At 42.6% G+C, this 27,758-nt stretch overlaps 1 protein-coding gene across 3 annotated transcripts in view; it reads right to left on the bottom strand.

Moving 5' to 3' along the window:
* SORCS1 (sortilin related VPS10 domain containing receptor 1) overlaps window positions 1–27,758 on the bottom strand; it is a 275,703-nt gene that overhangs the window by 29,338 nt on the left and 218,607 nt on the right. For all 3 annotated transcript variants that reach the window (XM_007470452.1, XM_007470451.1, XM_007470450.1), the window contains exons 18-20: window positions 20,392–20,525; window positions 11,525–11,648; window positions 3,341–3,453 (exon numbers count right to left, since the gene is read on the bottom strand). In XM_007470452.1, coding sequence (XP_007470514.1) covers window positions 3,341–3,453; window positions 11,525–11,648; window positions 20,392–20,525 — 371 coding nt within the window. The remainder of the gene's footprint in view (window positions 1–3,340; window positions 3,454–11,524; window positions 11,649–20,391; window positions 20,526–27,758) is intronic.

The raw sequence follows: 27,758 nt of genomic DNA on the forward strand, positions 1-27,758 counted from the left end.
AGAGGGAGAAGCTGAGCTGTGATAAAGGCTGACAACAGCCTTAGAAGATCCTGTAAGGAGTGAGAATGACCCTTCAGATTTGTCTGAAGTTGAGCTGAGTGGCCACGCCTTTATACAACCACATCACTGGACATGAGCCACTCCGAAAGGGACATGACATGGGGAAGGCCGCTGAAGCCTCTGCCCACAGCACTCCCAGCAGCTAAGATAACAGTCTTTCCCTGAATGGGGATCTGGGCGGGGCATCCCTATTTCTGCTACAGGACAGACAGTAGATGGAGGAAAGTTCAACATTGGCTCAGGGTCATCTAGGTAGCGAGTGGTGACACTTAGTTTGGAACCTTGGTCGGACCATAATGCCTCTGTCCTGAACCAGCGCTCTCCTGTCTTCCTTCTCCTGACACTTATCACAAAGCAGCTCCTATCCCAGCTGATATCATACTGTTTTAAGGCCGTCCTAGATTTTTTTTTTTTTTTTTTTTTTTTTTTTTTGCGGTACGTGGGCCTCTCACCCTTGTGGCCTCTCTCGCTGCAAAGCACAGGCTCCGGACACACAGGCTTAACGGCCATAGCTCATGGGCCAGCCTCTCCGCGGCATGTGTGATCCTCCCGGACCGGGACATGAACCTGTGTCCCCTGCATTGGCAGGCAGACTCTCAACCACTGCGCCAGCAGCGAAGCCTGATATTTTATTCTTTTTGTTGCAATGGTAAATGGAAGTGTTTTCTTAATTTCACTTTCAGATTTTTCATCATTAGTGTATAGGAATGCCAGAGATTTCTGTGCATTAATTTTGTATCCTGCTACTTTACCAAATTCATTGATTAGCTCTAGTAGTTTTCTGGTAGCATCTTTAGGATTCTCTATGTATAGTATACTCTCAACCTGCGTCACCAGGGAAGCCCTGTCCTAGATTTTAAACTCAAAGCTTATGTCTAAACCATCCTCGTCATCAACAAAACTGTTTACTGAATGACATTCAGTTAAAGATTCCATTGCAAAATGTCAATAGAAAAATACCAACCGATGAGGAAAAGGCAGTTGATTTTATATCAAATTCTGTTACAGAATGAGTAGGAAGAAAACTATAAATAAGTTGACTGCCGGCTGTACCTCTTATAGAGCTTATTAGAGGACACTTGGCAATAGGGTACTTCAGAACTTAAAGAAGTGGCCAAGGGTAATTACTGATCTCAAAGACAGGGTGGGGTGCTAGGAACCAGGGCTGGCTCAGCTTCCTCTTAGGCGTGGGTAACCAAGGAGTCTTTAAAGCTCCCTCCACCCCATCACCCCTTATCCTGAGGGATGTTGAGCCAACCTGTTTGTTCTCCATTTAGCTGATTATGCTATGCAGTGGCCTAGAAATATTAATGAGCAGTCATTTCTAGCCTACTGGACAGCTGGTGGAAAGGTGGAGGCTCAGGGCATCTGATCCCTAGACAATTAATGGAAAGAGAAATCAGCCTGGAAAACATCACTGCTGAGCTAATGCCTGGTTGATAAATCACCTGGGGGTGTTGGATAGCTGCCTCGGAGATCTACAGGGACATGGATCTCTAGAATGCCGTAGACTGAAGGAGGTGAGCTGTGGGTTCACTGAAGGGTATAAGTCATCTCTCTTGGACAGCAGAGGAGAGAAACCAGCTGTCACACCAGGGACAAACAGCTCCAAAGGCAAAAGGGCCTGTTCCAGTTGGGCCTGTGGTCTGGTAGCTGCAGCCCCTGGTGGCCATGATGTTTAGCCACCGATAACATCATGGATGCTGAGAGTCATTAAGAAAGATAAAGGCGAGATGGCATTTACCCAGAGGCACAGAAGATGACTCTTCTCTACCCCACTATTCCACTGATTCCTGTCTCTCTACGTAACAAGGCAAAGGATAGCAGCAGAGTGGAGTGGTAATCAAGATTCCAACCTTGATGGTCCGACTCCAGAGCCTGATTTTAAACTGTACAGCACTGGGCAAGTTATCTGCCTCTAAATTCAGTTTTCCCACTTGTAAAGTGGAAATAATTATTCTATCTACATCATAAGCTAGGGGTTTTGTGATTAAGTGTGTTTAAAAATGCAAAACACTGAGAAGAGTTTCTGGAATATTGTAAGTGCTAAATAAATATCAACAAAGATAATGGTATGAATACGGAGAAGGCCAGCACTTTGCCTAAAGGCTGGATGCGAGATCTGTTTTCTGAGCCGGGGTTACCTGAATGTCTCTCCTTATCCCTTTGGGTCATGAGACACCATGTGTTGGGTGCAGGAAAGAATGTATAACTAGTCCTAAATTGACTTTTCTTTCGTGCTAAGATTAGACTTTAGGGAAAAGTCATCTCTGATTTTCTGGGTTTGTGCAATAAATCCAAGCAGCTCCGTGAGCAGATATCCCATTCCTTTGACTGTTCATGGAAGTGGAGTATGCAGGGGGGAATGTGCCTAGAAGAGGGTGTCTTGTCAAATTGTAGGTGACCTTTGCTCAGACAGGGATGAACCACACCACCCTGTTACTCTCCCAGGAACTGGACGGGGCTGTGCTTCACATGTGAAAACCCAGACATGGGATTCAGATCCTTCACTTCAGTTTTGTAGCTCTGTCACTTATTAGCTGTGAGGCTTTAGACAAGTTATTTAACTTCTCTGAACCTCAAATGCCTAATCTGCAAATGAAGACAATAATACTTTCTCTTTTTTTAAGCACCTTTTAGGTACCCCCCTCTTTTTTTTTTTTTTGGCCGTGCTGCATGGCTTGCAGGATCTCAGTTCCCCGACCAGGAAATGAACCTGGGCCATGTAAGTGAAAGCACTGAATCCTAACCATTAGACCACCAGGGAACTCCCAGTAATACTTTCCTCTTGGGGCTGTCGTGGGTGAGAAATGCCATTAAAATAATTGGGGACATAGTAAGATGACTACCCTCCTGTGCTGAGTGTTCACTGTGCTGTTGTGCTGGCCATTCGCGAAGCTGGAACCCAGGCTGCTCTTACCAATTGTATTCATGCCGTGCCAGTATGATGCACAGGAGCTGATTTTTACATGTACCAATGGCTAATCATGAACTCTGCCACGTGACTGTCACATATTTCCAGGGTCGTCGTCTCTAAGCAGAACAAGCGTTTCACAAGGGGTAAGGACCCCCTGATTACTCAATTTCACTTCCCCCCATAGCACCTGTGACGTGTCTGCACATATGGGGCTCAGCTTTGCAGGTATCAGGCAGATGATACCCAATTCCCCTGGCCTCCGGCTCTTTCCTGCCACTTCTTTGAGCAAGGGTCCCCTCTCCATGAAGCTCGGTAAAGACAGAGAGGAAAAGGGTCTGGGCCAGAGGAGTTGTTTGCACTCACCTCCACCAGGGACTTTTTGATGACTCGGCTGATGTCTCTCCTCCACTCAGGGATGTCCGGGTTGTAGTCGTCCAGGTTTGGAGAAAAGGACAGGCGAAGAGATCGGAATTCCTCTGGAAATACAACAGTAGGGGGATTACTCTAAGTCAGATAGGTCTCTCAAGAAGTCTGTTGTACTTTATATTTTATGCAAAGCCCTAATGGAGGGTCCTTTTCCTTCATACTCACCAGACAGACCTTACTACAAGGCAAGTTCAATATCCCATCCCTCTTACCTCTCAGCTCCTTTTCCAGAGCAAAGCCCTGGTCTGTGGCCCACGCTTAGCTCCACAGCCTTGTGCATTGTTCCCAGTTCTACCCCTGCACTCCTGGACACTAACTGTGCACACCTGAAGTGCCCTGACAGCATCGCAGGTTTATGCCCCTGGGCCTTTTTGCACACACTGCCCCTTGCCTAGAATGCCCCATCCTTCTCACCTTCTATGCACACAACATTCAAGCTCTAGTTCAAGCATTTACTGACTGAATAATCTCCCCCACCATGTTTTGATTTTCTTTGTTATGGTACAACTGTGTTGGGCACATACCTTCATTATCATTACATCATAATAATTATTATATGATTATATAATTATAGTCATCATTGTAGTCATTCTACTGTTAAATTCTGTTTGTGTGGAAGTTTCATTTAAAGGAATTTTCAGGTCTTTAATTCAAGGGTTTTGTTAGTTGGCACAGTAGCCCCTGAGTTAATCTTGGGCCTCCAGGAAGTAGATGGAATTATAAAAGCAAGGATTTTGTGCAGAAATAGAAGAATTCTCTTGTCTGTAAGAGAATATGGGGAGGAAGTCAGAGGAGCTTGAAGCACCGCCAGACCCTGATGCATACATGACACTTAGTGCAAGAGAGGGAGGAAGGTTCAGTGAGGCTGATGGGAAGTCCACGAGCCAAAGTCAGCCAGAGGAGCCCCACGTCCCAGGAATGGGCTCGTCCTAGTATTCCTGCCACACTCAGTCACTGGCTGGCTGGCATGGCCTTGGCCCTAACACGATGATGAGTTTCAGAGCACAGCCCTGGGGGGTCTTAGCACATGGTATACTCAGATCACATCGCTCCCCTGAAATCTGCTGGAGGCTCCACATTGTATTTTGAATAAGATTCAGATTCATATCATGGCCTTCATAGTCTCACACAATCCAGAGCCGACCTTCCCTCCTGTCTTATGTCCCTTAGGCTGCCCTGCACTCCACGACCCCGTCCTTCCCTGTGTTCCTCAATATGCCGTGTTCCTTCCCATGTTAGCACACCTCCAAGTCCCAGATGACAGCCTTCTTGGCTCCTTTACAGCCTTCAGTCTCTCCTGGGAGAAACCCCTCCCACCAGCAACCTCAGGTATCCTCCCTTTCACCAACTCTAACACCTTTCACCATACGGCCCTATTTGTCTTCTTTATTCTTCTTGCCTTTAAAATTATTTTGTTTTGGGGGGGTAATCAGGGGAGGGACAAATTGGGAGATTGGGATTGACCTACACAAACTACTATATATAAAATAGATAACTAATAAGGACCTACTGTATGGCTCAGGGAACTTTACTCAATATTCTGCAATGACCTATATGGGAAAAGAATCTAAAAAAGAGTGGAGATATATATATAGATAGATAGATAGACAGATAGATAGATATACATACATCTGATTCACTTTGCTGTACACCTGAAACTAACACAACACTGTAAATCAACTATACTCCAATAAAAATATAAATAAATAAATAATTTGTTTTTTACGGTCTGTCTCCCACAGAAGAATATTAGTTCAATAAGGACGGGGGCACTGTGTTCCTGGCCCTTTGGGACAGTGCCCAGTTCATGTTAGATCTTCAATGACTAGGAGTCATTTAATTAATAAGTTTGTTGAATAAATAAATGCATAAATATCGGTGGAGGCTCTCTGTAATTTATGCATTTCATTATTCAACAAACATTTCTTTCTTGTTTTTGGCATGTTCTGGTGTTTCAGGAGGGGTTTAGCAACAGCGGCAATGCCGATGACACGTTCAGGAAACACAAAGACCCACTTGTGCGTTTCCTAACACTGCTAAAGATTTATTAGGCGCAGGCACTGAAGACTCGTACGTGATCAGGCCTGTACTCACGGCAGTCAGCTTACTCCAAACATGTATTTTTCGAAGTTTGACTATTTTATGAGTCACTGGCCACCTAGGTGAATATCCCCATTTCAGTAAATGGCAGCACCAAGGAATCACCCACTGAGGCCTAACTTTTCACTTTGAAGATGTATGTGTGTCATTTTCACTTTCCCCAAACCTCTTAACCAAACTGTGGAGACTTCATCTCAAAAGAATATATTTATCTTAATAAAAAGACACAAATGAGAAAAATGGTGCAGCTCCCTTTGTAATTCCTTAGCATGCTAAACAGCAGTGCAGAGAAATGTTATGCCTAAGTTTATTCAACAAATAGGGGATGTGTATGGGAGGACTGAAAAGGGTAAACACCAGTAATATATGTATTTTTTGCAGCTGCTGAGAGATGAATTCTATACATTTACATTTTATTTTTATTTTTTTAACATCTTTATTGGGGTATAATTGCTTTACGATGGTGTGTTAGTTTCTGCTTTATAACAGAGTGAATCAGTTATACATATACATATGTTCCCATATCTCTTCCCTCTTTGTCTCCCTCCCTCCCACCCTCCCTATCCCACCCCTCCAGGCAGCCACAAAGTATCAAACATTTAGAGAAGAGCTAACACCTATTCTTCTCAAACTCTTCCAAAATATAGCAGAGGGAGGAACACTCCCAAACTCATTCTACGAGGCCACCATCACCTTGATACCAAAACCAGACAAGGATGTCACAAAGAAAGAAAACTACAGGCCAATATCACTGATGAACATAGATGCAAAAATCCTCAACAAAATACTAGCAAACAGAATCCAACAGCACATTAAAAGGATCATACACCATGATCAAGTGGGGTTTATTCCAGGAATGCAAGGATTCTTCAATATACGCAAATCTATCAATGTGATTAACCATATTAACAAATTGAAGGAGAAAAACCATATGATCATCTCAATAGATGCAGAGAAAGCTTTTGACAAAATTCAACACCCATTTATGATAAAAACCCTGCAGAAAGTAGGTGTAGAGGGAACTTTCCTCAATATAATAAAGGCCGTATATGACAAGCCCACAGCCAACATCATCCTCAATGGCGAAAAACTGAAAGCATTTCCACTAAGGTCAGGAACAAGACAAGGTTGCCCACTCTCACCACTCTTATTCAACATAGTTTTGGAAGTTTTAGCCACAGCAATCAGAGAAGAAAAGGAAATAAAAGGAATCCAAATCGGAAAAGAAGAAGTAAAGCTGTCACTGTTTGCAGATGACATGATACTATACATAGAGAATCCTAAAGATGCTACCAGAAAACTACTAGAGCTAATCAATGAATTTGGTAAAGTAGCAGGATACAAAATTAATGCACAGAAATCTCTGGCATTCCTATATACTAATGATGAAAAATCTGAAAGTGAAATCAAGAAAACACTCCCATTTACCATTGCAACAAAAAGAATAAAATATCTAGGAATAAACCTACCTAAGGAGACAAAAGACCTGTATGCAGAAAATTATAAGACACTGATGAAAGAAATTAAAGATGATACAAACAGATGGAGAGATATACCATGTTCTTGGATTGGAAGAATCAACATTGTGAAAATGACTCTACTTCCCAAAGCAATCTATAGATTCAATGCAATCCCTATCAAACTACCACTGGCATTTTTCACAGAACTAGAACAAAAAATTTCACAATTTGTATGGAAACACAAAAGACCCCGAATAGCCAAAGCAATCTTGAGAACAAAAAATGGAGCTGGAGGAATCAGGCTGCCTGACTTCAGACTATACTACAAAGCTACAGTAATCAAGACAGTATGGTACTGGCACAAAAACAGAAAGATAGATCAATGGAATAGGATAGAAAGCCCAGAGATAAACCCACGCACATATGGACACCTTATCTTTGATAAAGGTGGCAGGAACGTACAGTGGAGAAAGGACAGCCTCTTCAATAAGTGGTGCTGGGAAAACTGGACAGCTACATGTAAAAGTATGAGATTAGATCACTCCCTAACACCATACACAAAAGTAAGCTCAAAATGGATTACATTTTATTTTTTGTATTTAAAAGCAAACCTGAGCCCTGAAGCAAATTAAGGAAAACCATGCAAACTAAATTTTCTTGCCTCCGGTCTCTTGTGTGGCTTTGGGCAGACAATCTTTCCTCTGTCAACTTCCCAAATATGATACCTCCTTCAGTCTGACCATAATGGTCTTAACTTTCCCCTCAGCTTAATTAAACTTTAGACAGGTTTCTTTGGGACTTCAGGCTCCGACCTCCCTTTTCTTAGAGCACCTACTTTAGAAACTTGCAATTGTAAATTCTTTCTCTGCACCTTTGAAATGTAAATCTTCTTCAATCCAGCAATGCCTTTCTCAAGGACCTGGAAGCCATCTCTGAAATGGACATACAGATTGCCAACAAACACATGAAAAGATGCTCAACATCACTAATTATCAGAGAAATGCAAATCAAAACCACAATGAGGTATCACCTCACACTGGTCAGAATGACCATCATCAAAAAATCTACAAACAATAAATGCTGCAGAGGGTATGGAGAAATGGGAACTCTCCTGCACTGTTGGTGGGAATGTAAATTAATTCAGCCACTATGGAGAACAGTATGGAGGCTCCTAAAAGAACTAAAAATAGAACTACCATATGACCCAGCAACACCACTACTGGGCATATACCCTGAGAAAATTATAATTCTAAAAGATAGGGGTTTCCCTGGTGGTGCAGTGGTTGAGAGTCCGCCTGCCGATGCAGGGTGCACGGGTTCGTGCCCCGGTCCGGGAAGATCCCACATGCTGCGGAGCGGCTGGGCCTGTGAGCCATGGCCGCTAAGCCTGTGCATCCGGAGCCTGTGCTCTGTAACGGGAGAGGCCACAACAATGAGAGGCCTGCGTACCGCCAAAAAAAAAAAAAAAAAAAAAAAAATGGACCACAATGTTCATTGCAGCACTATTTACAATTGCCAGGACATGGAAGCAACCTAAATGTCCATCGACAGATGAACCAACAAAGAAGATGTGGCACATATATACAACGGAATATTACTTAGCCATAAAAAGGAATGAAATTCAGTTATTTGTAATGAGGTGGATGGACCTAGAGTCTGTCATACTGAGTGAAGAGTCAGAAAGAGAAAAACAAATACCGGATGCTAATGCACCTATGTGGAATCTAAAAATATGGTACTAGTGAACCTTTATTCCTGCAGGGCAGGAATAAAGATGCAGGTGTAGAGAATGGACTTGAGGACACAGGGTGGGAAGGGGAAGCTGGGACGAAGTGAAAGAGTAGCATTGACATCTATATACACTACCAAATATAAAATGGATGGCCAGTGGGAAGCTGCTGCATAGCACAGGGGAGATCAGCTTGATGCTTTGTGACGACCTAGAGGGGTGGGATAGGGAGGGTGGGAGGGACATGCAAGAGGGACGGGATATGGGGGTCTATATATACTATGTATAGCTGATTCACTTTGTTGTACTACAGAAACTAACACAACACTGTAAAGCAATTATACTCCAATAAAGATATATATATATATATATATATATATATATATATAAAGGAAAGATAGCACCCCTGCCTCTGGGAGGGTAGGAGCCTAAGTTCCCTAAGCACCAATTAGCAAACACTTGTGGCTTAACCACACTGATAATCCTCTCCCCCGAGTCCTCTAGCTTATCCCAAAGTTTAAAACTATTCCTGCCATTTGTTTCTGTTGAATTCAATCTTGCCTGTTTAACACCCTGTGATGCAATTTTCCTTTAATAGGTCATGCCTGTCCTTAGAATTTTCTAGTTATATATATGAAACTCTGGACAACCCACCTGACTGAAGATGAATTAAGGATGTTGGATGGCTCAGGAATTTGGTTAGAGGAGGGAGAGACCACTCTCCCTGCTCAAACTTTTAGTTAAGAAATGCTTTTTAATGAAGAGAACCCATATGATGGAGAATGACCCACTCTCGATGATGCCTTTAGAAGGATTTTAGGAAGAGGAAGAACTAAGCATAGCAAGGGATAGAAGGTTTCCATGAAACTAGATTCAGAATTATACTTATCAGATTATTCAGATTATACTTATCTCCATATTTTGTCACTTGTATAACAGGGATAATCATAGCATATTTCTCATAAGTCTGTTCAGAGGATTCAATAAAACAGATCGTATATATCAAATGCTTAGAACAGATGCTGATAAAGGATCCATCAACATTAATTTCTACCACTACCATCATCATCATTATTATTATCATTAGATCTGTTACTGAATAGTAGAATGACTTTAAGCCAGTAGTTTCCCATTTTGGGGCCACAATTTCCTAACTGTGAAATAATGGATTGGACTAGGTAAGTCCAAACACCTTCTAGATTTAAAGTTCTGTCTGTGGTTCTAATGAAGAGATAGCTGTTGGACTAATGGGGCAGTGCCCATTAGTGACACTGGTGAAATCCAGGAGGGAGAGAGGAAAGAGAGCATCCAATGGAAAAGACATGAGACCCAATCATGTAGGGTAATTTCAGAGCATGGGCCCTGGGTCTAGAAGGGGTAGGGTGGAAGCTCAGCTCCACCGCTTACTAGCTGGGGCAAGTTATTTACCTCTCTGAAAAAAATTAGAGTAATAATATTGGCTACCCTGCACTACAATTGTTATGAGAATTAAATGCATTTCCAGAGCATAGAAAGGAGATGGAAAGGAAAGAGAAACAAAAGCTCTCCTCGTTTAGGGCCACCTGGCTAAGAGGTCGCCTCACTGATGGGACCTTGTAGGAAGACCACAGCCCTGGTTTACTTTCACTTACTTTTGGGGCTTATCAAGTCTCTTCAGGAAGGGGTGAGGGAGGAAACATTATGTAATCTAACAGGCAGCCATGCAAGAGGAAGGGTGTCCTCAGACATATTCAAAGTTGCTTACAAATTACTTTCTGAATTTGCAGGTCAAGTTAGCAAGATGAGAAACGAAAAACAGAACCTGCATCAGAATCAGTTAATTCTGGAACTGGAGCAATTGATATTGTTTGGACCACGAGCTAGTATGTCTCTGTCTCTGTCTCTCCATCCCTCTCAACCTCTGTCTCACCTTCCCTCCCTCCCTCCCCTGAGCCTCTCTCTTGCCCTCTCTCTGCACAGCATTTATTTCCCTATCTCCTTTTAAATTCTTGCTTTTTACATTTTAATTTTCCGGGATGCATTAGTACCGCTTTCATATTAACAATAAAAGTTCATATTTTTACCATCTACTAAAGCACTTAGTGCAGATCCACCTGACTATCTTTCTATGCAGAAAAAAATTACCAAAATGAGATCAATTTGTATAAACTGTTTTCCACCAAGGTTTCCACCTTTTTCCATTTCAGTAAATTTTCATTCCATGTAACACCTTGACCACATTCAATTTCCGCAACTGATTACCAGATTGTTCTGTACAGCTGTTTGTTCAAACTAATATCTAGTCTACGATGATGCACATGTGCTTGTTATGACCCTTTCTTCACTTTTAGACTAGCGGAGTGTTTTATAAATGATACAAATTTGCAGAAGAGCTTTTCAGAGCATTTAGACATTGGCAGACTCTTCTTAATGATCAAGACTCTTGAAGTTGAACTTTAAAAATAAAAGCCTCAATATTAACCACTTTTTTAATAATAGGTTTTAGTTCTTTGAATACCACCAAAATACCAAATGGAAGGAATCAGCCTTACACATGATGAAACTCACTCTTCTCTACCTAAGGTAGGTGGGCGTACAGTCATTCTACGAGCACCAAAGCCAGCTTGAAAAAAAAGCAATAAACCCTCTTGCGGTTTTGTGACCACTACGTTGCTGGTGAACCGTATCTTCCCCAGAGGAGGAGATGAGACTTGACTCAGCTCCTTCTCAAACACTACCCTCTGTTCCCTGGGACGATTCATAAGCCAGGATGGCTTCCGGCACCAAGGTACCAAACCACCTCATCTGAGGGATGGATGAGGGCAGTGATGGATCAGCAGACAGACCACTCACCGTACACTGCGATGGTCTTCGTGTCCTGCAGGATGGCATTCCCAGCTGAGACTTGCACTGTGATGGTGTTCATCCCTTCGGAAGTAAACTTGAATGATATGCTTCCCTCCAAGGTGATCAAGGGCTAAAACAAATGAGGCCACAGAGTGAAGGGAAAGCTGTTCAATTACAGATGAGATAGGCACCAGCTCTGAGCCACTGACAAGCTCTTTAAATCAGCGGAAGCTCTTTCTGGGGCATCCCCGTGTGACTGACTCCACCTATGCCTCCCCATCACCTCAAGTTCAGGCCAGAAAGGGACTATTAGAGACATGATGCCAAGAAACTCTACTCATTCTTTGGAATTTGACACCCTCTTTCTGCTATCATCCTCATTCACGGCTGGGGAGATCCATAGGTCTTACTTGCTGGTGGGACGTATCTCTCTTTGTTGATAACCTACTTGTATCAAGCAAATCCCTTAATCTGAGGCAATATTAAAGAGGGGGTTCATATTAATCCAGATTTGAGCAGTAGTCACTGAAAGTCTACAAGGTGCCAGTGCTCCTCTAAAGGGTGTACTATTTATATAAAATTACAGTGGAACACAGCAACTATGGACACCAAATTACACTAGTTAGACAGGTGTGGCCTTGTGTGGCTCAGCTTCCTCTGAGAGGCCCTATCAGCAGTTTCCTGGAAGGAGCTGCTATGGAAACATGTACTAATTGGACAGTGGTTTGAGGACTCAAAAAAGAAAAAAGAAAGACTTGGAGCAGTGCCTGTAATGCAATTAGATACCGGGGTCCTAGAGGAAAAAGATTATTAGCCTATTGACCTTCCTCGACTAACTCCCCACAAACATTTCATTCCTGTCTTTCCTTAATTAATTTACAAATCAAAATTCATTTAACTCCCTGTGTAGCAGAGGGTAGACTAAAGCTCAGCATAAAAATTCTACTTGAGTCTGGGCTCTATGTCCAGTGCAACCCAACTCCAGCCAGTTTCAGAATCCAGGCAAGGGGGAAAACACATGCTCAAAGTCTGAAAGTTCTTAACATGCAAGCTATGGATGGAAGATTGGAGTGAACTTACCCACCACCTCCAGAGGCGGTGAAAAAGCAGTGACTCAAGGGGCCGTGTATATGGTTGAAAGAAGTTGGAAACTTCCGTCTGAGGAAAGGAAAACCCTTAGAAATCTGAGCCATGAGGCTGACAGGGTCTTGGTGCTCTGGCCGGGTGTCAGGCCTGAGCCTCTGAGGTGGGAGAGCCGAGTTCAGGACACTGGACCACCAGAGACCTCCGGGCTCCACGTAACTAGTGATTGGCGAGAGGTCTCCAAGAGATCTCCGTCTCACTGCTAAGACCCAGCTCCACTGAATGACCAGCAAGCTCCAGTGCTGGACACCCCATGCTAAACAACTAGCAAGACAGGAACACAAGCCCATCCACTAGCAGAGAGGCTGTCTAAAATCATACTAAATTCACAGACACCCCAAAACACACCACCAGATGCAGTCCTACCCATCAGAAAGACAAGATCCAGCCTCATCCACCACAACACAGGCACCAGTCCCCTCCACCAGGAAGCCTACACAACCCACTGAATGAACCTTAGCCACTGGGGGCAGACACCAAAAACAACGGGAAATATGAACCTGCAGCCTGAGAAAAGGAGACCCCAAACACAGTAAGTTAAGCAAAATGAATAAACAGAAAAACGCAGCAGATAAAGGAGCAAAGTAAAAACCCACTAGAACAAACAAATGAAGAGGAAATAGGCAGTCTACCTGAAAAAGAAGTCAGAGTAATGATAGTAAAGATGATCCAAAATCTTGGAAAAGAATGGAGAAAATAAAAGAAATGTTTAACAAGGACCAAGAAGAACTAAAGAGCAAACAAACAATGATGAACAACACAATAAATGAAATTTAAAATTGTCTAGAAGGAATCAATAGCAGAATAACTGAGGCAGAAAAACAGATAAGTGACCTGGAGGATAAAATTGTGGAAATAACTACTGCAGAGCAGAATAAAGAAAAAGAATGAAAAGATTGAGGACAGTCTCAGAGACCTCTGGGACAACATTAAATGCACCAACATTCGAATTATAGGGGTCCCAGGGGAGGAAGAGAAAAAAAAGGGGATGAGAAAATATTTGAAGAGATTATAGTCGAAAACTTCCCTAATACGGGAAAGGAAATAGTCGATCAAGTCCAGGAAGTACAGAGAGTCCCAAACATGATAAATCCAAGGAGAAACACGCCAAGACACATATTAATCAAACTATCAAAAATTAAATACAGAGAAAAAATACTGAAAGCAGCAAGGCAAAAGCAACATATAACATACAAGGGAATCACCATAAGGTTAACAGCTGACCTTTCAGCAGAAACTCTGCAAGCCAGAAGGGAGTGGCAGGACATATTTAAGGTGATGAAAGGGAAAAATCTACAAACAACATTACTCTACCTAGCAAGGATGTCATTCAGATTCGAGAGAGAAGTTAAAACCTTTACAGACAACCAAAAGCTAAGAGAATTCAGCACCACCAAACCAGCTTTACAACAAATGCTAAAGGAACTTCTCTGGGAAGGAAACACAAGAGAAGGAAAAGACCTACAATAACAAACCCAAAACAATTAAGAAAATGGCAATAGGAACATACATATCGATAATTACCTTAAATGTAAATGGTTTAAATGCTCCAACCAAAAGACACAGACTGGCTGAATGGATACAAAAACAAGACCCGAATATATGCTGTCCACAAGGGACCCACTTCAGACCTAGGGACACATACAGACTGAAAGTGAGGGGTTGGAAAAAGATATTCCATGCAAATGGAAATCAAAAGAAAGCTGGACTAACAATTCTTACATCAGACAAAATAGACTTTAAAATAAAGACTATTACAAGAGACAAAGAAGAACATGACATAATGATCAAGGGATCAATCCAAGAAGAAGATATAACAATTGTAAATATTTATGCACCCAACATCGGAGCACCTCAGTATATAAGGCAAATGCTAAGAGCCATAAAAGGGGAAATTGACAGTAACACAATAATAGTAGGGGACTTTAACACCCCACTTTCACCAATGGACAGATCATCCAAATGAAAATAAATAAGGAAACACAAGCTTTAAATGATACATTAAACAAGATGGACTTAATTGATATTTATAGGACGTTCCACCCCAAAACAACAGAACACACTTTCTTCTCAAGTGCTCATGGAAAATTCTCCAGGATAGATCATATCTCAGGTCACAAATCAAGCCTTGATAAATTTAAGAAAATTGAAATTGCATCAAGTATCTTTTCTGACCACAACACTATGAGACTAGATATCAATTACAGGTAAAAATCTGTAAAAAGTACAAACACACGTAGGCTAAACAATAAACTACTAAATAACCAAGAGATCACTGAAGAAATCAAAGAGGAAATCAAAAAATACCGAGAAACAAATGACAATGAAAACATGACAACCCCAAACCTATGGGATGCAGCAAAGTCAGTTCTAAGAGGGACGCTTATAGCAGTACAATCCTACCTCAAGAAACAAGAAACATCTCTAATAAACAACCTAACCTTACACCTAAAGCAATTAGAGAAAGAAGAACAAAAAACCCCCAAAGTTAGCAGAAGGAAAGAAATCATAAATATCAGATCAGAAATAAATGAAAAAGAAATGAAGGAAATGATAGCAAAGATCTATTAAACTAAAAGCTGCCTCTTTGAGAAGATAAACAAAATCAATGAACCATTAGCCAGACTCATCAAGAAAAAAAAGAAGACTCAAGTCAATAGAATTAGAAATGAAAAAGGAGAAGTAACAACTGACACTGCAGAAATACAAAGGATCATGAGAGATTACTACAGGCAACTCTATGCCAACAAAATGGACAACCTGGAAGAAATGGACAAATTCTTAGAAAAGTATAACCTCCTGAGACTGAACCAGGAAGAAATAGAAAATATAAACAGACCAATCACAAGCACTGAACTTGAAACTGTGATTAAAAATCATCCAAAAAACAAAAGCCAGGGACCAGATGGATTCACAGGCAAATTCTATCTAACATTTAGAGAAGAGCTAACACCTACCCTTCTCAAACTCGTACAAAATATTGCAGAGGGAGCAACACTCCCAAACTCATTCTACAAGGCCACCATTACCCTGATACCAAAACCAAACAAAGATGTTCCAAAAATGAAAAATAGAGGCCAATATCACTGATGAACATAGATATAAAAATCCTCAACAAAATACTAGCAAACAGAATCCAAGAGCACATTAAAAGGATCATACACCATGATCAAGTGGGGTTTATCTCAGGAATGCAAGGAATCTTTGATATACGCAAATCAATCAATACGATACCTCATATTAACAAATTGAAGGACAAAAACCATATTATAATCTCAACAGATGCAGAAAAAGCTTTTGACAAAATTCAACACCAATTTATGATAAAAACTCTCCAGAAAGTAAGCATAGAGGGAAGTTACCTCAACACAATAGAGGCCATATATTACAAACCCACAGACAACATCATTCTCAATGGTGAAAAGCTGAAACCATTTCCACTAAGATGAGGAACAAGACAAGGCTGCCCACTCTCACCACTATTATTCAACAGCAATAAGAGAAGAAAAAGAAATAAAAGGAATCCAAATCAGAAAAGAAGACATAAAACTGTCACGTTTGCAGATGACATGATACTATACATAGAGAATCCTAAAGATGCTACCAGAAAACTACTAGAGCTAATCAATGAATTTGGTAAAGTAGCAGGATACAAAATGAATGCACAGAAATCTCTTGCATTCCTGTACACTAATGATGAGAAATCTGAAAGAGAAATTAAGGAAACACTCCCATTTACCACTGCAACAAAAAGAATAAAATGCCTAGGAATAAACCTATCTAAGGAGACAAAAGACCTGAATGCAGAAAACTATAAGACGCTGATGAAAGAAATTACAGATGACAGAAACAGATGGAGAGATGTACCATGTTCTTGGATTGGAAGAATCAACATTGTGAAAATGACTATACTTCCCAAAGCAATCTACAGATTCAACGCAATCCCTATCAAACTGCCTATGGCATTTTTCACAGAACTAGAGCAAAAAATTTCACAATTTGTATGGAAACACAGAGCCTGAATAACCAAAGCAATCTTGAGAAAGAAAAATGAAGCTGGAGGGGCTTCCCTGGTGGTGCAGTGGTTGAGAATCGGCCTGCCAATGCAGGGGACACGGGTGCGAGCCCTGGCCTGGGAAGATCCCACATGCCGCGGATCAACGAGGCCTGTGAGCCACAACTACTGAGCCTGTGCATCTGGAGCCTGTGCTCCGAAACAAGAGAGGCCACGATAGTGAGAGGTCCGCACACCAGGATGAAGAGTGGCCCCCGCTTGCTGCAACTAGTGAAGGCCCTCGCAGAGAAACGAAGACCGAACACAGCCAAAAAGAAAAATAAATAAATTAAAAAAAAAAAAAAAAGATGAAGCTGGAGGAATCAGGCTCCCTGACTTCAGACTATACTATAGTAATCAAGACAGTAGGGTATTGGCATAAAAACAGAAATATAGATCAATGGATCAGGATAGAAAGCTCAGAGATAAATGCACACACATACGGTCACCTTATCTTTGATAAAGGAGGCAAGAATATACAATGAAGAAAAGACAGCCTCTTCAAATAAGTGGTGCTGGGAAAACCAGACAGCTACATGTAAAAGAATGAAATTAGAACACTCCCTAACACCATACACAAAAATAAACTCAAACTGGATTAAAGACCAAAATGTAAGGCCAGACAGTATAAAACTCTTAGAGGAAAACATAGAAAGAACACTCTATGACATAAATCACAACAAGATACTTTTACACCCACCTCCTAGAGAAATGGAAATGAAAACAAAAATAAACAAATGGGACCTAATGAAACTTGAAAGCTTTTGCACAGCAAAGGAAACCATGAACAAGATGAAAAGACAGCTCTCAGAATGGGAGAAAATATTTGCAAATGAAGCAACTGACAAAGGACTAATCTCCATAATATGCAAGCAACTCATGCAGCTCAAATAAACAAACCCAGGGCATCCCTGGTGGTGCAGTGGTTGAGATTCCACCTGCCGATGCAGGGGACACGGGTTCGTGCCCGGGTCCGGGAGGATCCCACATGCCGTGGAGCAGCTGGGCCCACGAGCCATGGCTGCTGAGCCTTCACGTCCAGAGCCTGTGCTCCGCAACGGGAGAGGCCACAACAATGAGAGGCCCACGTACCGTAAAAAAACAAAACAAAACAAACCTAATCCAAAAATGGGCAGAAGACCTAAATAGACATTTCTCCAAAGAACATATACAGACTGCCATCAAACACATGAAAGCATGCTCAACATCACTAATCATTAGAGAAATGCAAATCAAAACTACAATGAGGTATCACCTCACACCAGTTAGAATGGGCATCACCAGAAAATCTACAAACAATAAATGCTGAAGAGCGTGTGGAGAAAAGGGAACCCTCTTGCACTGTTGGTGGGAATGTGAATTGGTACAGCCACTATGGATAACAGTATGGAGGTTCCTTAAAAAACTACAAATAGAACTACCATATGACCCAGAAATCCCACTACTGGGCATATACCCTGAGGAAACCATAATTCAAAAAGAGTCATGTACCACAGTGTTCATTGCAGCACTATTTACAATAGCCAGGACATGGAAGCAACCTAAGTGTCCATCAACAGATGAATGGATAAAGAAGGTATGGCACATATATACAATGGAATATTACTCAGCCATAAAAAAAAATGAAATTTGAGTTATCTGTAGTGAGGTGGATGGACCTAGAGATTGTCATACAGAGTGAAGTAAGTCAGAAAGAGAAGAACAAATACCGTCTGCTAACACATATACATGGAATCTAAACAAAACAAAAAACAAAAAAAACAAAGTGGTTCTGAAGAACCTAGAGGCAGGACAGGAATAAAGACACAGACGTAGAGAATGGATCTGAGGACACAGGGAGGGGGAAGGGTAAGCTGAGACGAAGTGAGAGAGTGACATGGACAGATATACACTACCAAACGTAAAATAGATAGCTAGTGGGAAGCAGCCGCATAGCACAGGGAGATCAGCTCAGTGCTTTGTGACCACCTAGAGTGGTGGGATAGGGAGGGTGGGAGGGAGATGCGAGAGGGAGGGGATATGGGGATACATGTATATGTATAGCTGATTCACTTTGTTAATACAGCAGCAACTATCACAACAATGAAAAGCAATTATACTCCAATAAAGACATTTAAAAAAATTGAAAAAAAGAAGCCTACTGAACATAATCTGTTGAGAATTTGGTTTTCTTCTAAAAGCTTAAGAAAAAACAACAAAAAAGAAGTTGTTTAGTTCTGTCAACTTCTAGTACTAGCTTTCAGGCAAATAAACAGATTTCTCTTCTACTATGGGTAGTGGGCCCACTCTGAGCCCAATTTACATGCATGGTTTCATAAGAAATAAAAAAGGGTTTCTTTTCACTTGATTTATGTCAGCAGTAGAGGTGAGAGATTCCTTTGACTGTCAGGCATGCAGCAGGTCGGGTGTCAGGAGAGGTTTCCTCCCTAGGCTTGTGCAAAATTATGGCTCCAGTTAAAGCCAACACTCAGCTCTGGAGTAGATTTGTATTCACATAAGATGCATTGCATTTGAAGAGCAAAGTCACAAGTGAAAGCAACTCTGCTGGAAGGAGATGATGCTTTCCAGTCCAGAGCAGTTGGCCCCAGGGCCCTCTGGGAAGGGAGGTTTCGGGGCCTGAGTTCTACTGCCTTAACTAACATTTGCAAGCAAATTTTAATTTCTGAGAATGGAGTGAATTCCAAACCGAAACAGAGCATGAAGCCTGGTGTGAGGGGAAGAAAAACCCAGGGAGGCCTGAGAAGGTCTTGGATCTGCGTGAAGCAGCTGGATGAGATTGGAAGAAGCCACGTCAACTGTCCTCACTTTCTCATCTGTAAAATGAAGGACAGAGTAAATGAGGTCTCAGGTTTCTACTGGTGTTGAAACTGCTGCCCACTTTGAATCACAGGGAATATTTGGGGGAAACAGAAAGCTGAGCTAAAGAAGGGGCTGCGTCTGATCCACGGCGGGGAGCTGGGTTGCACAGACATCTGTGGCTCTTGCCTGTCTGGTGTCCACTGGCGTCTTTTCCTTTTGAGGGCCATTCCCTCCCTTCTCTTGGTCTAGATGGATCTAGGGAGGCTGATTCTTCAGCAGCTCTGTTTCTGTCCCCAGCACCGTGGTCATGGCCTGGCCGACATTACTCCGTTCTGGGACTTCTGTTAGAACTTTGGGGAAAGACGGCTTGTTTTCTCTGCTGAGCTGTGCAAGCATAAAGCTCAGGCTCCTGCTAAGGGTCACTGCAGAGCAAAGCCCAGCTGGAGGAGAAGGCTAACTCAGAGGAAGGCAGAGGTAACGCACGCACAGCACTATATATAAAATACATAACTAGTAAGGACCTATTGTATAGCACAGGGAATTCTACTCGATACTCTGTAATGGCCTGTATGGGAAAAGAATCTAAAAAAGAGTGGACGTACGTATAACTGATTCACTTTGCTGTACACCTGAAACTAATACGACATTGTAAATCCACTGTACTCTGACAGAAATTAAAAAAAAAAAAAAGAGGTAGGGGCACAGTGGTGAGAGAGACAGAGACTGACGAGATGACTGGGGCACTCGGAGCCCACCATCCCTGGAGCTGCGACAACCTCTAGTCTCTTGAGTCACGTAAGCCATGACTTTCTTTCCCTTTTGCGCTTTGGCCAGTTTGCGTGGAGCCACACAAAGCCCGCGTGGAAGGCCGACCCACCTCGGTGTTATTTCCGTACCACCACACGTAAGTGAGCGTGCCCACTTGGCTGGGCCACAACACAGCAGTCGCGTTGACCTCTTTGTTCTTCGTGGTGACGAAGGGAAGAGACAGGTGTACATGCTCCAGGGGACCTGAGGCACAAGAGGAGAGAGGAGGCTTTGAGAGGGAAGAGCTCTCTCTGCTTCACCTGCCTTCCCTGATATGAAGAGAATACGCATTCCTTCTGGAAGCCTCCCAACCACCAGTCGGGTTCCCTGAAGGAAGTGCTCGGGTGCTGTCCCTACTCTGGGGAAAAGGATATATTGTGAACAGTTGTGTCTCAACATTTTCCATTTACCAATCTTTCTTCCAGGCCTAAAACTTGAGTTATTTATGTGTAAAGGTTTAAAAACTTACAAGTAATTGAAGAAGCCCTTAAAGGAACAGGCATAATATGAGATTCCACAGGGAGATGCAAAGTGTTTCCAGGAAGTTATATTCTCGGTGGTAAACCAGGATTGTGAAAACCTCCGAGAATCCATGTGGGATGGGGGTTAGGGGTTGGTGGTCGTTCTTATACAAATCCCCAAACCATTCTACATGTAATTATTCTTTATTCTTTACTGGATTTTACATATGTGTGGGTGTTTGTAAGTGTGCATGTTTGTATATAACTGTTGAGTGTGTGTTTGTGTGAGTGTGTGTAAAGCCACCCGGTTAGGTAAGCGTGGTGTTGAGTTGAGCTTGTCCAGGACAAAGGCAGGCATGAGGGGGCAGAGAGAGCTCTGTGGTCCGCAGGTTCTCAGGATGCGCTCAGCTGTAAAAGAGGATGATCCTACCTATGGAGGCCCATTAGACCAGAAACCTTCATCAGATGTACAAACCCACAAAGATATAAATATCCCCTCCCTAGAGACCTATCCTATGACCCCTGACCTTCTCTTTGAGTTACTTTTACCAGACAAAATGTATTTTCTTTTGAGGTGAACATGACAAAAATCCATCATCCCCATCTTCATCCCATGAGGTGGAGAAGGATGTGGTACCTCAGGCCTTTGCACCTGGCTTAATTACTTCCTCCTCTTCTGCTTGACCATTTAATGTGTCTCCTAGGGTACTGTCTTTGGCCTCTCTCTCCCTCCATCTACTCTTCTGCTGAGTAACACCATCCACATCCTGACCTTAAACTGTGAACTATATGCTTAGGGCTCCAAAACCACCTTCTTGACTCCAGACTCAAGTAGCAGCCAAAGGTTCCCTAGAAATCCACTGTTTCCCCCCAACCTGTATTCTCCAATCTTGATGAATGACCAATGTTTATCCAGGGGAACAACCCAGAAGCGGACAGTCAATCCCAATTCCTTATTTCTTTGCCATCCATATCCACTGAGGAAACCATTGATTTGGTTTCATAAATTCTCTCTCAGGTAGAGCTCTTCTCACCCTGCCCTGGTTCATAACACTAAACACCTGTCTCATGTGGACTGGTACAAACTCTCCTACAGGTTTTCCAGCCTCTAACCTTTCCCCACTCTAATCCGTCCTCCTGCTCTATGCGTTCAACACCTGCCTCCCTCCATAATACATATGTAGGACCAAGTGCCAGGTGGCCCCATCACTTAGAATAAAATATATGCTCCAGGGCGAGGGCAGAGCAAGTACAAAGACCTTGAGGAGGAGGTGGCTCTCCATGTTTAAAGAATAGCAAGAAATAGAGAAATAAATGGAGAAAAAGAGTGGAAGCAGATGCGATCTCAGGGGTACTCAGGACATAGAGCATGTTGGCCTTGTTGGCCCTGAAATATGTATATGTGTGTTTGCATAACTTCATTCTGTATAATGTGTGTGTGTGTATATATATATATATATAATATATACATTCATACAATGTATAGCAATGACTATGTACCTTCTCACCCTTTAAATTGTTGTGAGAGTGATTTTTCTAGAAAGCCATGCTACTCACTTGATCAAGATGAAAATTCCCATTGCCTAATTATAATAATAATGAGAGCTAACATGTACAGATCTAAAATTTGTGATACAGACAACACAGGCTGCAAACTTTTGGAGGGCAAGAGTCCTTCATATTTATCTTTATGTGTAAGGATGTGCACAGTTCTTGAGACGTAGCAGGTACTGCAACATTGGCTGTGTAAGTGAACAGAAACATATACTTTCCTATTTCTGCTTTTGTCCATGTTTTTCTTTCTTTACAGATTAGAGGCTTGGTGACCAGCAAACAGAGTAGAACTGAATTTCTGGTTTATAAGCCATATGATAAGAAGTAGTTGGTCATAAGTCAGAATGGTTCAATGAGATAATAAAAGGGCATCGTTTACGGACCAATGACCGTGCGCCACATATTCTGTGAATGACTTCTTATTCTCATTTAATCTTCACAACCACCTTATGAAGTAGGCACTACTGTTAGCTCCATGCAGAGATGAACAGAGGAAGGTGACCTTCCTCAATTCCAGGGTGTGAACCAAAGCAGTTCAAGTTCAGAGCCTGGGCCAGCTGACAAATGCTCGAGAAGACCCATGTTAACAAAATAGCTTATTAAGAGTCACTGCTTCCTGATGACTTGGACATGTTGCAGGAATTGGGCAATGCTCGTTACACAGGCTCTTGTTTACTGCGTGGCTCTTGCTGTCCCCCACCCCCATCACATGATGTGCTCCAGCAGGTGCCCTGTCCCACCCGAGGACTTTGCTTACATACCTTTCTTATGGCACCTGTCATCTCCAAATCTCAGTTCCAGGGCCCCCTCCTCTGTGACACTCCTCCTGACTCCCCAGTTAGAGTTACATGGATCAACTAGGATGCAAGAACTAGATAAGCTCTGGGAGACATGCCAGTTCCATCCTAAAAGGGTTCATCTTGGTCTCTCACATATGAGCATCCAACATTTTTTCTTTTAAAGTCCAGAGGTCAAAGGATGATGTCTGTGTGTCCTGTTAATGACAAAACTTGAGTCTTGTTCCTGAAGTATGGCCACTCCTTCACTCAGTAGTTTTTGAGTGCTATTACGTGTTGGGCATGCTTCTCGGTGCTGGGACACCTGGCTCTTGGTGGAGTTTATATATCATTAAGAGAGGCAGCGCCTGCAAGGAGAGGGGGTGGGTGAGAGCCTGCTCTTTTTGATAGGGTGGTCAAGCAAAGTCTCTTGGAAGCAAGGACATTTGAGCAGCGACCTGAATAACGTGCAGAAGTGCACCGTGTATCTACTGGGCAAGCTCCAGGGTGAGTGTGGGGCAAAGACCTTGAGGAGGAGGTGCCTTGTCGGGTGCCAGGATGGCAGGAAATAGCAGCAGTAAAGAGATGGAGGGAAGGAGCCAAAGCCGATGAGATCTAACAGCTGTTCAGGACACTCAGCAGATCCCTTTAGGCCCTGAAGAATGTCCGTGTGTGTTTATATGTTCCTTCTTGCATGCATATATATCATCCATTCATACAAATGTGTGGAATTTCGCTTTCAGATTGCCAAGTCCTCTTGGGCTCATTTACTTTTTATGTGTTCAATATACCTGGTTCCTGTTTCCCCAAAGCCTATCTTTCAAGCCTTGCTTTTCTGCACAGAGGGTGTGATCTGCCCTAACAGAGCCTTCGAAGTGAAACTCCAGCCCCTGGAGGCCCCTAGATGGCTGGCTGCACTCAGCTGGGTGTGGGACAAGCTGGCAGGTACTGCGTCTTCGGACAGGTGCCGTTAATGAGCAAAATGGACAGCAGGTGGCGCTGCATTACTCTTTATGAATCTTCACAAGGCGGCTGAGAGAAGGGGAGAAATTACTTGTGTGAATTGTTCCCCTTCTCTTGCTTGGTCTTCCTGTGCTGCAGGGAACAAGTGCTGTTTGTGTGACTGAACACTGTGTGTGTCTGTGTGTGTCTCTGTGCGTGCTGATCAGTGACCTGCCTCTGGCAATTGTTCTGAAGACCTCCTCTGACCATCTAATTAAATACTGTGCATGTATCATATTGCTGTTTGTCTGAAAGGTTAAAAAAAAATCTACCAGAAGAAATAAAAGAAATTCAAAGTGTGAAGATGAGATCCTACAGCAGAGTCCCTCAAACTTCAGTGGGCATGAGAATCACACTCATCTGTTCAAGGCAGATTATGACATCACACTGCCAGAAATTCTGATTCAATAGGTCTGGAAAGGGGCCCAGGACATTGTATTTTTACCATGTAATTCTGGGGCAGGTGGCTCATTAAGCACATTTTACAAAACCCAGGTCTGACATTCACTGGCCAATATAATCATCGTGTGAATAGTTACAAAGCTACACAGGTTTTCAAGACACTGATCACCTTACCCTAAGATGGGGACAGAAAGACATCTGCAAAGGGCTCCTATGTAACGGGGTAGTTGAGAAGAGAGGTTCGGGAAGTACCGGAAAATCCACCTCATCTTTTTTATCACCTCCTATTCTGCAAGTTTGCACAATCTTCAGTGATTTTTTTTTTTTTTTTCCTGCAAGACTGGCTGAGATAGGGCAGATTTCTGAGCAGAAATCTGCATGTCCTTTAAATTCTCTGCTCCATCCACTTGAAGGCAACCCTGGCTGCACCCCGTGTCTAATTAGTTTGCAAACTAGCAGAGCACAGTGAATATTCCTCAAGGAATTCTCAACTGTCAGGCTACAACAGATTACTCAGCTGCCCCGAGAGAGCCTCCCCATCCTGCAAACATTACAGCAGGAACATCATCTCCATTTGCTTCTGATGACCTTTTCAAACCAGTATTTAAGAACTTCTGATTTAGAATCAAAGCACCTTTTTGAACTGGGAAGTGGAGGAAGAATGTGTTCAAGACAGGCCACGTGGGGTTTTCTGGAAGAGCCCTGGGTAGGGGGAGGGGGGTTGGATGAGAGGGGCAGAGGGCAGGCTTTGGTAAGTTGAGCTTGAGCTGAGTTGCTGCTCAGAACCCACTAGATACAAATGCACAGGCTGCATCGTGATGATGGAAAATCAAGCTTGGCCAGTTGACAGGGCACAGCATGAGTTGCTTGATAGAACCTTTGAGAAACAAGACATGCATTCCTCACATGATGGAGGAGAAAAACTAGTTTCAGGAAAATGCAGTAACTCAGCTAGGAGTTCAGGCCAGCATCTGGACCTAACACCTCCCAACTCAGTCCAGTGCTCGTTTTTATTTTTCCTACAAAGCCATATATCCCTTCACTATCCTGCCACCACGGCACTAAAAACTGCCATGTTACTCTCCGTATTTGACAGCAGGGGGAATCTAAGTCAATTATGATTTTACCATGACTTCCTCTTAGTGTAAAATCGTGTCAAATCATAGTACTTATCTAATCCTTGCTTTCCCCATATGAAAGGAAGGCCAAATGTTGCCCATCATGGTAGAGGTGTGAGAATAAGCAAAGAAGTTCATATGCACGGTAAAGCACGATGGGCCCTTCAGGAGAGAAGCCCTAGCAAACATGTCAGAACCTGCTGGCACTGCTCATGCCAAGGCCTTTATATGTATGCGAATTAATGAAAACTTTAAAAATAATCCTGCTTTCATATAGTTAGTATAAAAAGCTAATTCTTGTCCCCAAGACCGGGCTTAGAAAGGGGTCCCATGATATGAGGCCTGCTTATCCAACCGCTTAACCCAAGAGGAGTCTGACAAAATTAAAATCAGAACACAAAACTTTCCATTACAAATCACCTGCTACTGAGGTTAAGGTCAAATCACTTAAGCCGTTCAATCAGGCTAATGAGATGAAAAAAAATTGCAAGTGTACAAAGCAGCTCATTTCTTTCAGAAGTCATGGCTTCAGTAACCCTTAATCTGAAGCAGGGGCAAACTCTGTGCTGTTTTCCTTCCCAGGATTCAGTAAGCCCACGAGAGAACCAGGATACGCAAGTTTCCCTCATGGGATATGATTATATGTAAGGTGAATAAGAGTCCACAGGGCAACCAGGAGGGGGAACTATGGATGACTCTGTGGGAAACCCTGAGAAATTGAGACGAAAAGCTGCTGCTGAATTTTCATCACCATTGACACGTGCTTAGGGTCCAGGGATGTTTAATACATATATGGGATATGGAATATAATAACTGTAATTCTTCAGGAGAGTAGATCTTTAACAAAAATCCGCCTTATAGAATAAGCTGTGCAGAATGATAAGCTGCCAGGTAGGCAACCATTCTCAGCAAATGTACTGCCATTTATGTTGCCATTTATTTTTGTTACTAATAACCAAGGTTTGTGATGTAGTTTTTAAATATTTTAGGATTAGTCTTGGGATATTATCACTTTTGTCCTTATAGATACTGATATATGGGGAGGGATTATCTTTTAGTAAGAGGCAGCTCCGGGAAGTCTATCTAGGACAGCTGAAAAGCGGCAGTCAGCCGGAAGAGAGCCTGGGAAATGCGTCTGGAACCTATGTAGTTGTACAGCCAGTACACTGCCTCTAACCTAAATGTTCACATTCCTTTGGGATGATGTGCAAAGATGTGGAGGCGAATAAGGGCTGATGGAGACTTGGATCCTCTAACCCCAAGCCAGCACAGGCACTGATAATAACCTAGCAGCCAAGCGCTGGGATACCGGAGGCAGGGAGACCTGAGTCTGAAGCCTGGCTCTGCCAGACAGTAGGTCTGCAACTTCAAATGGGTGATTTAAGCTTTCTGAACCTCAGTGTTCTTTGTAAGGTAGTGTTTCTAATAGTGCCTACTTCATAGGGTTGTTTTGAAAAGGAAGATCATATACATAAAGAACATGTTTAGCACAAAGCCTGGCACACAGTGAGAGCTTAACAAACGTTAGCTGAAAAGGGGGATGTGGGGTTGGCATAGTGGGAATCTTGCAGAACTCTGTTTAAACTCAAAGAAGGATGGGTGTGTTTCTTTGAAGCACTTGGGTCCTGAGTGTACAGGAGATAAGGATCAAGAATGACTGACAGGGAAGGAAACCTCAGTAAGGAACAATCTCTTGGGGACCCCTAAATAGCCTTATCCACCCACTGGATCACAGCAGCTTAACAAAAGAGATTCAACTTGGTACTTTCTGTGCTCAGTTTGGTTCAATGCACAAAAGTCAGGTGAGAGGCATGGAATACTGCCTAGCCTTAATACTCCTGGCCTAGAACTTGGAATCTGAACGTGACCATTCATATAAAGGGGCTAACTTTCATTTAAAAGTAAGCCATTTATCCAGCAATCTAAACAAGTCCTATGCCTGTCTGGGGACACCCATATACACCAAGCATAAGAGGCATTGATGGCAAACATTTTTACCAAACACAGCTTAGGAGATATCATTGTCTCATCAGGACACCTTTGAACTCCTCAATGGGGGAAAAGCTTTAATACTTTTTGAAACTATTTCTAAATGTAGCTTCCTTAACATTGTTTACCCTCTTT

Source organism: Lipotes vexillifer, unplaced genomic scaffold (assembly GCF_000442215.2).
Source record: "Lipotes vexillifer unplaced genomic scaffold, Lipotes_vexillifer_v1.1 scaffold916, whole genome shotgun sequence".
Lineage (NCBI taxonomy): Eukaryota > Metazoa > Chordata > Mammalia > Artiodactyla > Lipotidae > Lipotes > Lipotes vexillifer.